This window comes from Mesocricetus auratus, unplaced genomic scaffold (genome assembly GCF_017639785.1).
Source record: "Mesocricetus auratus isolate SY011 unplaced genomic scaffold, BCM_Maur_2.0 Super-Scaffold_100676, whole genome shotgun sequence".
Lineage (NCBI taxonomy): Eukaryota > Metazoa > Chordata > Mammalia > Rodentia > Cricetidae > Mesocricetus > Mesocricetus auratus.
The window spans coordinates 164,382,739-164,399,060 of record NW_024429266.1 but is presented as its reverse complement, the minus strand read 5'-3'; the positions used below and the strand labels follow the sequence as shown (position 1 = coordinate 164,399,060).

The 16,322-nt window shown below is 37.2% G+C and overlaps 1 protein-coding gene across 5 annotated transcripts in view; it reads right to left on the bottom strand.

The window, feature by feature from the left end:
- The window catches only part of Chl1 (cell adhesion molecule L1 like), a 191,325-nt gene that overhangs the window by 43,663 nt on the left and 131,340 nt on the right, over nucleotides 1-16,322 (bottom strand). For 4 of the 5 annotated variants that reach the window (XM_040739359.1, XM_013125011.3, XM_013125014.3 and 1 more), the window contains 5 exons: nucleotides 15,313-15,483; nucleotides 14,333-14,380; nucleotides 12,437-12,557; nucleotides 6,917-7,101; nucleotides 892-1,023 (listed from right to left, as the gene is read on the bottom strand). In XM_040739359.1, coding sequence (XP_040595293.1) covers nucleotides 892-1,023; nucleotides 6,917-7,101; nucleotides 12,437-12,557; nucleotides 14,333-14,380; nucleotides 15,313-15,483 — 657 coding nt within the window. The remainder of the gene's footprint in view (nucleotides 1-891; nucleotides 1,024-6,916; nucleotides 7,102-12,436; nucleotides 12,558-14,332; nucleotides 14,381-15,312; nucleotides 15,484-16,322) is intronic. The other variant, XM_005085752.4, reaches the window with a different exon arrangement.

The window sequence follows — 16,322 nt, the reverse complement described above, 5'->3', positions numbered from 1 at the left end:
CTTCCAATCTGCAGTGTGAGAAACTCAGGCTTTGGGAATTCATTGATGAGCTTGAGGCCATAGAACTGGGAAGAGTCACAGCCCTGGGAGGACTTAGGTTTGTGAACCACAAGGAGGCCGGTCTCATATTGGGGACCAGGGCAAAGGAATAAAAGGGAGCTACATATCTGCACTTAATATTCTTTTTCTCCACTGAGCTACTTAACAAGAACATGGGTCTATCTTCATGCCTGCACAAATACCTTCAGAATGACCTCATCTTTAGGTGTAAATTAAGTTTAACGACTTAAACACTGGTTCAGTGAAGAAACTGGCCCCTTAACCTGGGTCCATTCCCATCTTTCCATGGCCACCGAATGTGGAATGTGGACAAGACTCCAGAGGATTTCCTAGAGTTGTGATTGGCAGTTTGGGAGCTGTTGTGTCATGTAGAGTTTCAGATTTGACATGTGTCCTGGACACAACATGGAGGCCATGCGTGACCAAAGGATGTTCAAGGCAGAGGTAGAGCCCAGGACGCGGAATGTTGCAGAGGTGCAAGAAGTTTTAACTTCCAACTTGTGCCTTCATCTTTCTCCACAGTCAGGAGTCAGGGTTGGTTTGTGTTAAGCCTTTTCCAAATTTACTCAGTGGGTCACTGCTATATACATAAAATTAAATTAGTGTGAGCATAAATGTTATCCATGCCTCTTACCCTGTGCTGGTTTCCATTTATCAAATTGCTCAAAGACAAGCACTTGTTGATTTTTTTGGCACAATGTATTTATGCTAATAAATCCCCATACGGTCTACCTCATACATCTCCAAACCGTCTGATGACATCCTATCCCATCCAATTTCTGTCTTCCCCACTATGTCACTCTCAGGATTTTTAGTTTGCTTTAAACTCACTTTCAATCGGGAAGCCATTGACTCTCCATTTGATCGTTGGTTGAGGTTCTCCTTCTGCTTCACACAACAAGATGCCACTGCTCCCCGTGCTGTACACTGCACTCTGAGGTTTCTTTTTCCAGCGTGGAGGTTCTGAACACAAAACAAAGAGATTTTCAGAAAGGGTGTCCATAGCAAATGATCCAACCATTGTAACAACCTGCATTTCAACCATTTACCAGAAGAGGGCAGACACCACAAAGAATTCCATAGCAGCACCTTTGGTTAGGCTCTGCAAAGCAAGGTGGGCATATTATGCACTCATTCTCTCTCTCTCTCTCTCTCTCTCTCTCTCTCTCTCTCTCTCTCTCTCTCTCTCTCTCTCTCTCTCTCTCGCTTTGTTTATGTGTGTGTACTTACATTACACTTTGAACATGTATATAAATCAACATACTAAAAATATACAGAGGCTTTAGCTACTTAACTATACATTTCACAAGCAGAAACATGAGGACTAAGCAGATGGTAACTCATTTAGAACTGGCTACTGTTTCTCCTCAAGCTGCAACAAAGTAGATGAAAATGTTGCTATGCAAGAAATAGACTCATAGAGCTTTTTAAATTACAGTAATTGATTATTGGCTATAGCATTTACATTTCCTATCTATAACAATTTCCTTAACATATCAACTTGGAAAACATAATTTGCTAGAGGTGTTCTCCTTGCAACAGGGCAGGGAGGGGACCTGAGAAGAACATTTGACTTCTTGTTTTGAAACAGAGCAGAAAAAAACAGAAATAAATGATTTCTATCTTTTGATACATAAAACTTCAAATGTGTAACTCTAATCTGAGTATGAGAACAAAGCAAGACAAGTGTCTTCAGTTCAAACATTGCTCTCATATTGTGCTGCTATTAGAGTAGCACTATGTCAACAGTGAGTACAAGACTTGAAGTGTGCATAGATATTATTATTATTATTGCTAATATTGATGTTTTGCCTGCATATATGGCTATGTATCACATTCTTGGTTGCCTGGTGCCCCTAAAGGTCAGAAAGAAAACCATCAGACCCCTTGGTTTGACTTACAGACAATTGTGAGCTACCAATGTTGATGTTGAGACCTAAACCTGGGACCTCTGAAAGAAAAGCCAGTGCTCTTAACCACTGAGCCAATGTTCCAGGCGTATTTGCATGATTGATGATTATTCCCAGAATTGGCTTAACAGAACTTTGAAGCTGTAATTCCCATCAACTTTAGCTTACTCATGTTCTCTCAAGAAATTCAGATTTCTGTCTTGATTCAAAGAGGAAACTTTTTAAACATGTGCACATGTACTAAGAGAAAATATCTCTTAAATCATTTTAGTAAAGAAATGAAAGGGGATTTTACATTAAAAAAAGTCAAATTCCTCAAAAAGAAAACACGCATACAAATTCTGGCAAGTCTATGTGTCAGCCAGAGACATTCCTTTAGAGTCTCCTCACAGGATGTGGGCTCAACTGTTAATTTCCAAGTTAAATACTTGTGTTTAACAGATTAAAAATATTGGGATACTTAGCATAAAGTACAAATGTCTAAATTAGAACTGTAGATCACTTTCTGAAGGGAAATGTGACTTTGTGACATTATTATTTTAAAGGTTAATTTTTATTTGTATGTGGGGTGGACATGTATTAGTGGGTGCCTGCTCAACATCCTTGTTGGGAACCAATCTCAGTCCCTCTGGGAGTGCATTACATGCTTCTGACCCCTGAGACATCTTTCCAGGCCCTTTCCTTTTACAGGTTTATTTTTCCCTTGGTCTTTCTATACAACCTTACCAAAATCCAGCATGTGCAAAAAGCAAATGAATGTGCAAACCATTGTGTTCTCAGTAGAAGAAACTATGACTCTTTTGTTCCAAGTGTGTAAAAGTAAAGACCTTGTAATGAAAATATTCTTTCATTCCCCCTTATAAGAAAAATCAATTTTCCAATCACTATCCTCAGTCCAAGAATTTCATTAACCTTTGTGTGTGTGTAAAGATATATCACGATTAGGTTTAAATAAAAGGTGAGGTATCATCTCATCTAACCTTTGACCTTATGGAAATAATACTGAGCTTTGGAGAATTCATCTGTTTTTTTTTTCAGGGTCATCAGTGAAACAATCTCATTTCCTGATCCTGCCACTCCATAGATCTCAGAACAGAGCCTCTGGGTAGTTGAGTCTTTACATTTCCAAAATCCCCCACCCCCATATATCAACTGACTCCTGAGTTTCAAACATTTGGTAGTTGGTTGGAATCATCACTATACATTAGCCTCTTCCTTCCTCATTAAAAACCCTTACACATTCCTGTATGTTTCTCTTCATTAAGCTCCCTTAAACTTCTGGTTCAAATAGATGTAGACACTGGCATGAAACTTGAGAGACACTTAAAACCTGGCCTTACATCAAGCACAGCCTCAGACTCTTGCTTTTGACTTCACTACAAGAGTATTCGGTAGTTCAATAATGAAGTCAGCACTGAGTATCCTTAGACTAGTGATCTCTGGAGAGCCCAGGCTGATACTTGCTGTTTTGTTCCTTCCTGCTTTGGCACAATGTCTGACTCAGAATAGATGTGTAGGGTGGGTTTTTAAGTAGAACTTAATACATATCTAAAGACTTGAGTGGAAAAGTCATAAGAAAAAAATAAAGTCCCTTGGATGGAAAATAATTCTTGCTATCTGGTTATTCACTCCTCCACAACATAGATTTAAATCACATATTGGTTAACTGCTACATGGTTCAAAAAGACATTACCATCAGCCTGTAGACAGTAGCTTGATGAGAAACTCAGGATGGCTGAGATGCAGGCCTATAGAACCAGCAGGAGTTGCCAAAGTTCACATCACATATCTATGTGATGGGTAAGATCTAGTCAAGCAGATTACAAAAGAGACTTAAGACGAAGGAAATGATGGGTAAACTTGAAAGGTGCAGGGGAAGAAGCCATGGGCTCCCATTCTTTTATCCACCTGTCTAACATATGTGACAATTGATTAAAAGATTTCACTCAATTAGTCATAATTGTAAACAATATGGAGTTGCAAATGCATGAATCCATACCAAATTATAAGAAATCTAACAATGTTTATCATGAGATCCAAACTGGAAATTTAATATCTATGAAACATGGAACCTAATAGATATTTCTTATTGTAGCAGATAGACCTCAGCTTGCTATGTAGCTAAAAGAGTGCACCACCAGACCCAGTTTATGTGTGCTGGGGATTGAATCAAGGGCTTTGTATACATTAGCGAAGCATTCTACCAACTTCTTAGGAAAAATTATTGCTTCCATATAAGCTATTGTTCATGGTATCAATGACTAGGCTGAGCTGCACTTCAAGGCATCTTATAGACACTGTATCTTGGATAGAAATAAGGATTGAAAAGATGTGCAAAAATAATTCATATTATATTTCTAAAAATCAATAGCCTGAGATGATTCTAAAGTGGGCAGCGTAAAAATTTTTGGTAAAGGATTTTCTTTTATATTATGAGTTTAAGTGTGACTGATATTCAGATGTCTGGAATTTGTTCCATGTGATACCCGCACACCTTTTTCTTTATTATTATTATTATTATTATTATTTGAGTGTGTGACTACACCACAGTGTACCTGGGCAGATAACATTACAGAATCAGTTCTCTCTTTTCATCTTGAGGTAGACTCCTGAGATATAATTCAGGTTTTGCCTCAAGCCCATTTTTACGTGCTACGCCATTTCACTGGTCCTTACCACACCTCTTGCTACTATATATATGGTAATACGTATTGTAGGTGCCCAGAAAATATGGTTACATCTAATTAAGACATCACAGCTATTTTCTCATGGAAATATGATATTTGACTTGAAATCTGGTTATATATTTAACCTGCTGCAGTGTAAAGTACAAGCTCATGGAAATTTCAGTTTCAGAATAGGGAAGAAAAAATCACAAACAGGAAAGAAAACAAACTGTGCTTCTGTATAGCCGCACAAGATATTTTCATAATGGACTAGAATCTCACACAACGTGATAGTACTGCTTTTCCACCTTATGACAGTCCTGATTTAATTTGGGTTTCCAAATAAAAGAATGAAAAGAAAGAGGAAGATACACGGAGACAAAAGATGATGTAATAAAGATGAACTCTCTCGTAATGACTAGTGAGATTTATAGTTATTGTTTTCTCACCCTAGAGAGGAAAACACTTCTAGAACACACTTCTTGAAGACAGTCCAGTGTCCCATGCAGGTGTAAGGAGAAGCTGAGACACGCTTCTGAGTGTACAGTTAGCATTTTCTCACAAGAGCAAAATGTTTCAATGTTCTTCATAAAAATATTTACATCTCAGCACCATTAATATCTGTTTTACAAATCGTGAAGGTAATTTGTTCAAGAAACCTGTATCTCTTTGGAATCCTACAGTCAACATTTTAAGTTGTATGATTAATTTTACTTGCATAATTTTTTTACAACATTTGCAATTCTTTTGAAAGCTTGGTCTTAATAGTCAAGAAAACCGAGGCCAGATTGTTAAAATATTCAGCTACCGTAGCAACACAGCAGCCATCTGGAAGGATTTCTAAGAGTCAGCAACTCAGAGTAGAATAGGCTAATAATTATGTATGTCTGGAGAAAGAGAGGGAGAGAGAGAGAGAGAGAGAGAGAGAGAGAGAAGAGAGAGAGAGAGAGAGAGAGAGAGAGAGAGAGAGAGAGAGAGAAGGGCTGATATTCTTCACAAGATATAGCACATTATATACAAGTGAAAAAAAATCTCTAAAATTATAGACATGTCTTTCATACTTTTTCTCAGTATCTTTTTTAATAATTTATTGTCAGAGAAATCTATTATTATTGCCAGATGTTCATGTTAATGTCTAACACTGAGTTCTCTCCTATACATGTTTTGCATTGTTGAACCAAAGAAAATGAATTCCTTATTTCAAATTTTTTTTCTGTTCTCACCTTAACTAAGAAAACTGTATAGAAGGGGATAGGAAATTGTGTTAGTCCAAACAGGGGAATGACTCAGTCAATTATTGTAACATTTACTTGTGAGTGAAATTTGTGCCTTGTCTCAGTAATTTAGAAGGCCATTACTGAAGTGTTCCTTGCACAAACTTAAGTTCTCATAGTTAACACAGCACTAAATAATACTAATGTACAATGTAGCGACTATTCCATTCATCTGATTGATACCTTTAAGTAAACTACAGAAAGCAAAGGAGTGACCAGTCACACAGGAAGCAGTCAGTGTCAATCAAATTACAGCAGGATCAAGCAATCTCTGCTCCTGCACTACAAGCACAATCAGGATTTCTAATTTCTGTGGCTGCTACTTCATGCGAGTGATGTCATTGCCTGATTATTCAACAAATACAGAAAATCTCAACTGTTCAAAAGACAGTTCAGTTTTTATGGTCAGAAAATGAATGTAGTGTGTTTTGATAGTATTTAATAAATAATTAATATTTGCACCATATAGTCTCTTCATATTTCACTGTAAGTGATATACTTAATACCAGGGTACAAAATACAAAGTGGTGGAGTAAAGATAATACTAAGACAATTCTTCTGATTCCATCATTTCTTTGACAAAGAACCCAAGGAATAAAAATAATGAAGCCCAGTGATCATGAGCAAGCCAGCTGAGTGACAAGATTAGGAAAGACTCCAAACTTTCCTCTAGGATCCTTGTCTAATAATGTCTGATTTCACAATCATGACCTCATTTATGAGCATAATGTGCACATTATAATAAAATCATTTCATGCAATAAAACCTTACAGGAGGGTAGGTTTAATGAGTACTTAACTAGACCCTGGAATTTGTGCCTTCCATATGGTTTGCAGAGATCAATTATAAGCCTGATTAATTAACTATGCTCAGTACCCACACTACAACTAAAACTCTAAACTAATTATCAACTTTGACACATACATTGTTGAGGTAAAGGTCGGTGAATTGAATACACTTATTTTTCTCTTTGAAGCAGAAATTTAAATCCTAATGGGGAACATACCTTGTACTGTGATATGAAAATCATGACTAGCTTTTCCCAACAAATTGCTAGCTGTACAGCGATAATTTCCTTTGTCATGGTAGGAGATGTTTTCTATCTTCAGTGTCTTTCCATAATTTTCCTTTATTTCTCTTCCCTTTGGTAATTCACTACCTGGTTTGCTCCATTCGACCTGTGGAGTTGGTCTGCAAAAAGTATGATGAATAAATAGATAAATAAACATCAACTATACACAATCCCTCACGGCACACCCATTACCATGTTGCCTTAGATATTCACTGAGTTTTCTCAGTCTCGACAATGGACACACCACCAGGGGAAGCATAGGGTTGAATGAGCATGTTTCATCAGATGCTACCTTAATGGTTTACACCATAGGAATCTTGTCCCCTCTATTAAGTGAGCTAACTCCACATGAGTGCTGAATCAATGAAGCTGGATCCAAGATGAATAACTGACATTCAAATAACTAATATTACACGACATTTCTCAAGTGTGAAATTCTCCCTATGGTCAGAGATCAACAGATCCCCTCCCCTATGTGACTTTCAACATGACACAGTAGTCTCCAACAGCCAGCAGAGGAAAACCACAATTTCCCGTTGAATCCTAATGAAGCCAATTTTGGCTAAAGTGGCTTGGGAATGGAGCCAAGTACGTGGGCTGCATATGGGAGCATTTCTTTCATTCTGGGCAGCTTGGGGCGACCAGTGCAGACTTTGCTTTTCTGCTCTGTGATGAACAGAAGGAAGGAGACAAGAACCCTGAATTTTCCTAATTCAGGAGCTTTAGGGAGATGGGTATACTAAATCAAAACAAACAAAATACAGAGATGGCCTTGTCATATGCCAACACCTTTCTTCATCTTACAATGAAGGGAAACTGGAGCACTGGCCAGGCCAAAGGGTTTGTGGAAAAATCCCTTCTAACAATGAGGGTGGAAAAGTGACATCCTATGACACTCTGACTTCATAATGTCACTGACAACCAACTGTAAGTGGGCACAACTTTGTTTTTTCCTCCTACAAGATCAGAAAACACATAATTCTGTTATTTACTATATTTCTAGATACTACTCTGAGAAATCTCTGAGGGTGAGATGTCTTACTGCTATCATTTTACCAGCATCAAATTGAAGTTCCAAGAAACTAACTATGTAACATTTATTGAATTAAAAACTTACATATCTCTTAGTTGTTTCGATTAAATTTCTGCCTTTCAAAGGAATCCTTCCTCACATGCTTGTGGGCACCATCTAAATAATAATGTTCAAGATTTATTTTTATAATTTTATGTTTGAGAGTGTTTTGTCTGCATGTAACTGTGCATTACATGCACATCTGTTGAACATGGGGACCAGAAGCAGGCAGTGGTTCCCTGAGAACTGGAGTTAGAGATGGTTATAAATGACCATGACCACGTGAGTTCTGGGTATTGAATTTAGGTCACCTGCAAGAACAGCAAGTTGTCTTGACCACTGAACTAGATCTCTAGTTCCAATAATTAAATTATTGTCTCAAATTGTTTCATTTATTTCAAATTACTTGTTCACAAAGAAAATGGATAAAATAGCTCAATTATCAGATAACACTATATTGGAGGGAAAGATGATTTTTTTATAAACATCTGTTATTTTCTCTCAAGACCAAAGGAATTAACTTCACAGATTTGAGACAACAGCCTGCTTTTGATCAAGTGCAGAGCCCATGGAAGCCTTCCTCAGGAAATGGTCATTGCAGACGGATAGACACGTGTGGGAGTCTGTTGATTAGCTGGTGAATTCTAGCGAGCATGCCACCAAGCAGTTCTCGGAATCCAAGTTTCCTACCTGCTTGGCTTTTATACCGTCTGTCAAAATGGCAATCTGCCAAGTAACAGGCTGCCCTGGACCCCGGTTCCTCCTGAACAGATTTTCACGAGTCTGTGCTTCAGCAATGCAAGCATCTTACTTTTCTCCAATTCTTTTACTTCTGTTCTTGAACACCTGCACTTGTGTAACTATCTTCTCTTCATACAACCCAATTAAATGATTTTAAGTCAGAGTGACATGATACCTACAAGTAGGCACAGTTTAAACAGCTAGAGGAATTCCCATTGTATTCTCAACAGTTCAGTTTTGTTTGCATTCTTGCTTTATTTTTAAGGAATACTTGCTGACAGAATCTGAACAAAGATGGGTTGAGGGAAAATGTGTCGTTGAGTGCTTTTTTTGCACATCAACATACATTATTTCATAACTTCAAATATTTACACCAGTTCTTATGTGAGTAACTTTCCTTCTGATTCTTGATTAAAAATGTAGGATCCACAGATATCATAGGTGTTTAAGTTCATGATGAGTCTGCTCTTATTTCACACCGTGTGAGTGTGAATTATGAAAATAGCACATCCACCCCACTGACAAAAAGATGGCAGTAATGTGAACATATTTCTTTCCTAATGAGAGACAAGATATCATTTAACTCTTCCCCATCTCCAGTAATCTATAAATCTAAGATTTCCAACATGTATATCTCTCCGTAAGCTTCCCTGACATAATAATATGAAAGTGTGTGTGTGTGTGTGTGTGAGTGTGTGTGTGTGTGTGTGTGTTGTGGTGCATGTGCCAGTGTGTTTACATGTGCATAAGAGCACAGGCCAGAGGAGAGTGTCTGATGTCCTGTTCTATCACTTGTCACCTTATTCTTCCCACTGCTTGGGTTACAGGTTTGGAGTCATGTCTGACTTTTCAGGTGAGTGCTAAGGACTCAAACTCAGGTCCTCATGTTTGCATGGAAAGCATTCTTAACTAACGGCACAAACATTTTTATTGTAATTATTTACTTAAATGTGTAATGTATGTAACTACCTCAGAGCACATGCTGTGTGCTTTTCTTCACTGCTTTTGTTGTCTAAGTAGAAAGGGATTATTTGATAAAAATATGTTGGTGTGTGTTACACTTAGAGGAGGAGTTTAAGGTTTGGAGACCCAAAAGGTTTGGATAAGAAGGCTCTATTCAGTTTGGAAGAGCGCTTTTCTTCGGTATGAGCTCTGTGGGCTTCATTTGCCTAACATGCAAATGAAAATAATTGCAGCTGGCGAATGTTGGGAGGTAACATGAGTCAAGAGTGTACAGGACAAAATACTACCACAATGGATAGTTATTTCTACTTTTGTTATTCTAGAACACACGTGATTGAAAACTTCAGTGAAATATATATGACATGCTTCAAAAACATTTTTGAATGTATTGTATCCATTCAAAGGAAGACCAAACAGAATGAATAATCTAACTTAAACCAATTATGTGGGGGGGGAGAATCTCTTCTTATGACAACGTATTAGTAATCTTCATGTTGCAATGAGAAACAACTCTTACGATGTCCATTTTCTTTTTCTGTGTGCATTCCCAAAACTCCAGTCTCTTCAAGGCACACAGGGATATTTTTTTTTGTAAGTGGATGGTAATCTGAACAGATGTCAAACACCTCAGGAAGTAATGACAGCATTGGCAGGATATGAGGGGAAAGAGTCCCTAAAAAGGTTTGCATAACTCTCAGAGTTAGCCTGTACAGTGACAAAGTCTGAAATAATTTAATTTCTATCACAATATAAACACATGCTGACACCAGGTGGTTAGCCACCAGTTACAGCAGATGGGAATGATTTGACCTTCTCACAAGAGAAAGGCCAGGACTACAGAGAAGGCTTAGCAGGTGGGAGCACTCGCTGTCCTTGCAGGTGACCTGGGTTTAATTCTCAGCATCCATGTAATGGTTTACAATTTCTGTAGGTATTGAACACATGTAGTGCACAGACATACTTGCAGTCAAAAATTCTGATGAATATAAAATGGAAATAAATCTTTTTTGTTTGTTTGTTTGCTTTCGAGATAGGGTTTCTCTCTGGCGTTGGAGGCTATCCTGGAACTAGCTCTTTTAGACCAGGATGGCCTTGAACTCACAGAAATCTGCCTGCCTCTGCCACTGGAGTGCTGGGATTAAAGGTGTGCACCACCAATGCCTAGTGTGAAAATAAATCTTAAAGAACCACACAGATACCAAACTTTCTCCATAGATGTCATGTGACAACATACCAAAATAATTTATCACTGAACACTGGTGATATAGGACTTGCAAGTAACATCATTGGGAAGGAAAATGTGCAAAGTCTAGAGGTTGTACAATAATTAAAACAATTCCTTTGCTTCACAATCTGCCTTGAAACAAGTCATTAAGACTTTTCAGTGAATTATGAACAAAGGTGGATTTTATTTGTTACTTTCAATAAATAATTAATGTAATGCAATTTTATATCTTTCAAATCTTAGATGATTACAAATACTTTCATTACCTGCAAAATGATTGAATCTCAAATTAACAAACTAGAAGATGAAATGCCTTTTCTCCACAGCACTCCTGATGGCAGGCTGTTAGGTCAGTGGGAATATTTGTAGAAACACGTGAACTCACATGACCATTGTCCCAATCCCATAAATGTACAATAGTCACTCAGCTAAGGTAAGAATCTTAGGAGATGTCAACATGTCCTTAGGGCTTTGTTGGCACAACTGAAACAGGCCATTGATCTTGGAGATATGAGGAAGTGTTAGTCAACCAGTTTTTGATGTGCTTTTTCTCTAACTTTGATCTGGACATGCTTTTATACAGAAAGGGAAATAAAAATAAATAGAAGCCTTTAGAAATAAAAAAGAGAGTAGTGTAATGGCCTGACAGAAATGAAGCAATTCTAAGAAGACTGTCAAACCAATGAAATAACGGATGGCAAAGAAATGGGAATTTTTCCAGGAATCTTATTCTGGGAGAAGGAAAAGGGGATAGCCAGGGGTGCTTGTTTCCCTTGGAAAGAGATTTCACACAGTTCTTAACAACTTGCCAGACCACATTACAGGATGAGATTGAAGTCCAGACAAGGATTGATGAGTCGATAGTGTGTGGGATCACATCTTGCTAGGATTTCATGAAAGTGAAAATCCTTAGACCTTCATGTAAAATTGCGTCTCCCTTCAAGATCAGGACAGAGCCAGGAGGGAGCTCTAGATCCTTTTATCCGTCTTTGAAATATGAGCACATTTAAAAAATCTTTCTTGGTGTCCTCTATTAATTTGACTCTTTTAATTGGCCTATTGAGGATGGATAGCTGCACCTGCCTTGGGCACAGGTTGTGACCCCTCCCCAAGTATAGTAACAGTGGAGCTAGTGCTCTATACACCAGGCCAGAGAATAGAGGAGAGAGAAAGTGCAGGGCTTAAGGGCTCAAGGGTAGATGGAGCGACTACTAACATGTATGCTCTAAAGACACCAGGAACACATCTTCACCTGGAGTTTACTTCATCCCTGCATCCCACAATAAACAGAGGTACCGCTAAGTCATATTAAGTTGTAGCCTGAAGTCTGTATAATGAAGCACCAATTTGTTTAAAAATAGTAATTGAAGAGAACGCATGTAGCAAGCATCTTGATTTTGCAGTATTTGAAACACTGTATGGGAGAGGGCTGGGCAGAGGCCAGGGTACTCACAGGCCTTCCGCAAAACACTCAAGCAACAGGGTTTCCCCTTTGAGGACAGTCATTGTGGTTGAGCTGCCACTCTGAGCAGGAGGCAAGAGAAGTTTGGGTTTCCTCTGTTTGATTGAATTTGCTGGAAAAGGAAAAATAAGAGTTAATTCTCTCTCCAATAAAGATAGTAAAAATTCTATGGTACTAGACTATTCTTGCATGACTTCACATTGTTTTAGGTATAGAGTTTTGTGTGCTTCTTAAACAGATTCTCCCATTCAAGAGACTAATCCAAGGAAGCATGTGTCTCTCAATTTCCTCACCAACTTTTATAAAAGGCACAATGTATACCACCTGTTATTCTTCAGAAATTGAAGCCTTATTCAAGAAAATTTCTAGAACATGCCCTCAAGTTAATAATTCGACTTTGTATTCTATAGTTTAACCATGCCTTGAGGTTTTTGATGATTATGTACATCTATGAGGTTTTTTATGATTATGTACATCTATTTAACTTATTGACCTAAGTATTAGATAGGATTCCTTCTACCAAAAAAAAAGCTTCTTCAATGACAATTCAGAGCAGGGAAACTTCCAGTAGACACCAGGCATCCATGAATTTATTTAGCTGTTGAGGAAATTCTTGTAATCTCAGACCCTCAAAGATATACACTGTTTCAGGAAAAGACTCATAGTAAGTCCCCCACTAAGTAGAGATTGGTAAGTTTCATTTTTTTTCTTGTCTTAGTAATTTAAAACTATAATGGCAAATTAGGACATTTTGTTCACACTACAATTTGATTTCATTTTTAAATACAATCATAAATTGATTTTCATATCCATTGCCAATGTGACTTTATCTTTGGTGGGAAGACAATAAATATTGACATTTTAGTATCAGAAGAGAGGATTACAAGATATAGGAAGCCATGTGAAGTCTGCTATGCATTTCCTTAAATGTATTCATATATTAGAAATGACGTTTGAATGTATACTATATGCAATATTTTTTCTATGCTTGAAGATATATATGTACATTAGTAATCTCAAAGAAAATGATGTTTTGGATGAGTCAAGACACCTGAAATGACACCCCAAGAGGAGACTTATCCCCTTCTGATGATATCACCATATATTAGAAATCCAAGAGAAGCCTCTAGACTACATCATGTAAGGGGTATTATTTCACTCATACATGTGACTGTAATTTAGAAAATAAGTATACTATATAATTCAGATTATAGTTCAAGCAGCTTAGATAAAATGCACATTTTAATAGATGTTTTATAGAAAACTGAATAAAATTTTAAAAGTTCCGCTGTCAAGAATATTAGATATATATTGAAAATTGCATTCTGTCACAGAGTTAGAGTAGATAGTAATTTATCAACTTTTCAGATAAGTCTTACAAGTGAAATTAATTCACTTAATTTTCCTAAACCCAGTGTTTCTCCACCTTTCTTCATATTAATAATTTATTTTCTCTTCCCTTTTATAAAGTTATCAACATTGCATGCCATACATTTGTGAGTTCTTAGGCGAGACAAAGTTAAATTATATGTATATAGCTATAACTAAAACTACAGATATAGATTTATCTGTTAATTATACAATTACATATTACTTGTAAAGGTGAAGCACACACATATATACATATATATGCACATACATATATATATGTATATATATATATGCACACACATACACACAGGCCCACACTATATATCTCTCTCTCATTACTAAATTATAAAGGACAGTGGATCTTAGAATCGTCTATGCTAAAGGGTTACTTAACACAAATAGTAGCATTGTTTCTAATACATTCTCAGCATAAATAAAGGAAAAATTCAAACTGAGATGACAATGAGTGACTAAAGGTAAAAATAAATTCCCAAACGCTTCACATGGACAACTTACCCTTGGAACTAATTTCTGTGGATGAACTTGAATCATTAGCATGCTTTACTGAAATAAAAAAGATGGAAGAAACTAATACAAACATAATGGCTGATGCTGACATCAATAAAGCATGGAAAGTCAAAGTCATGCAATTATTTCTGGACAATTACAAAAGGAAGTAAAGTCATGCCCATTTGCACACTATCTGTAGGAATGTACATATACATATACATACATACATATGGAGAGAGAGAGAGAGAGAGAGAGCTTAAACTTGAAGTTGTGAAGAGACAAGTGATAATTCTACTACAGAGATTTCAGGCTCCTGAAAGGAATCATAAAGAAGACCCCATACATCATATGTAAACAAGATAATGGAACAATCATGGACCAAATTAGACATGAAATGGTCATGCCAACCTTCTGTTCTACCAGGGCCAATTACTCAGCCACGAATCTGCTGGGATTATTCTTTGCCTTTGAATATTACCAGTTTTCCTCTACTAATTACTTCTTCCTTTCTGGGAACCCTAAGATGCAATTGCAGATTTAAGTAGGAAACAGAAAATCTATTCAGGCAACTTTGCCAATTTGAGGACAGGGAAAAAGCTTGATGTGATAAAAAAAATATAAATGATGATTTTCTTTTGACTCAATTTTTGTCTCCTTCATTTTCAGCCAGCTGATTTATCCAAGGTCACAGTGAGCCCATGCCTGAGATGTGCTTTATGCTCACTGAAAATGAGTAGATCCTGCAGACATCAAATGAAACACATTTGTACTGTGAATTGAGATTTGATTTTCTGGCTGCCAGAGACAGCGCTACTGTGGATTTGCAGCTGCAGATGTCTAGATCATCTGAATGTAGTCTCTGGAGTCAAAGGGAACAATGACGGAAAATACCAACCCAGCTTTAAATGTCTTCAGAGAGAAGAATAAAATTATGCACATATTTGCATTCAGCATGAGTGAAAGATGAATAAATTATCTGGACTTACAACTGTTCACAGTTAGTTTCATTGGCATTTTTTGTACAATCGTCCTTAATTTTGGAAATGCAGCAAAGCAACAGTAATCATTTCGACTGTCTTTTTCTTCCACATTTGCAAAATACAGATCTCCCTTTTGGCTCATGTATACTCTTTCATCTTGTTCAATGTGTTCTAATTCTGCAAGGAAAAACAAATACAACCTTGTCACTGAAATGGGCTGTCCCTCCTCATCAACGCTACACCATACTCTTATATTTCTATTTTTTTTCATATGATTTGTATTGTGATGCCTCTTGTCTGTTCTTCCTATTTTCTACAGTCCTATGTTAGTACAAGAGCAGTGAGCAAGCAAACAGCTAAAAATAGCCAAAAATGGAATCCTCAGAAGACCAAGAATCTCTCAGATACACCAGTAGTCTGGATGTTCTATCCCTCATTACCAATAGGTCTGTACCTTTGTTATGGCTGATCTGAAAACTGTTCAGTTATAATAGCAGCCAATCCTTACTTTTATTTTCTTGATATTTCTGTGAAACTGTGCTCCTCAGAAGTGATGTTTGAGCATCTATCTCCCTGCACTGGGTGCAGATGTGTAATTCTAGGATGAGTGAAGGCTACAAAGTTTGGCTATAGCCAAGTGTAGCTTCACTTATTTTCCTCTGGCTGCTCTACAAATATGATTTTGTTATATAACACAATAGAGGGATACCCAGAGGGCCATTGTAAATCATGTGACAAAACCAGCTTTGCAAGAAGAGGCTTCAGCAACCACCAAAGCATTTTGGGAGAATAAACACACAGGCTGATACAGAATGTCTTGTAGGTCATTTATTTTATAAAATAGAACTAAGTTAAAACTGCAATACTAAGCAAACAACAAATTCAAGTCACTTCAATTCTTATATAGCCTATGTTCCAAAGATAAGGACTGTGGAAGGAAGGTTTTTCACAGGTGTATCCTATCATATGAATACTCCCCACGCCCCTTCAAGTACTGGAAATCAAGGAATGTCATG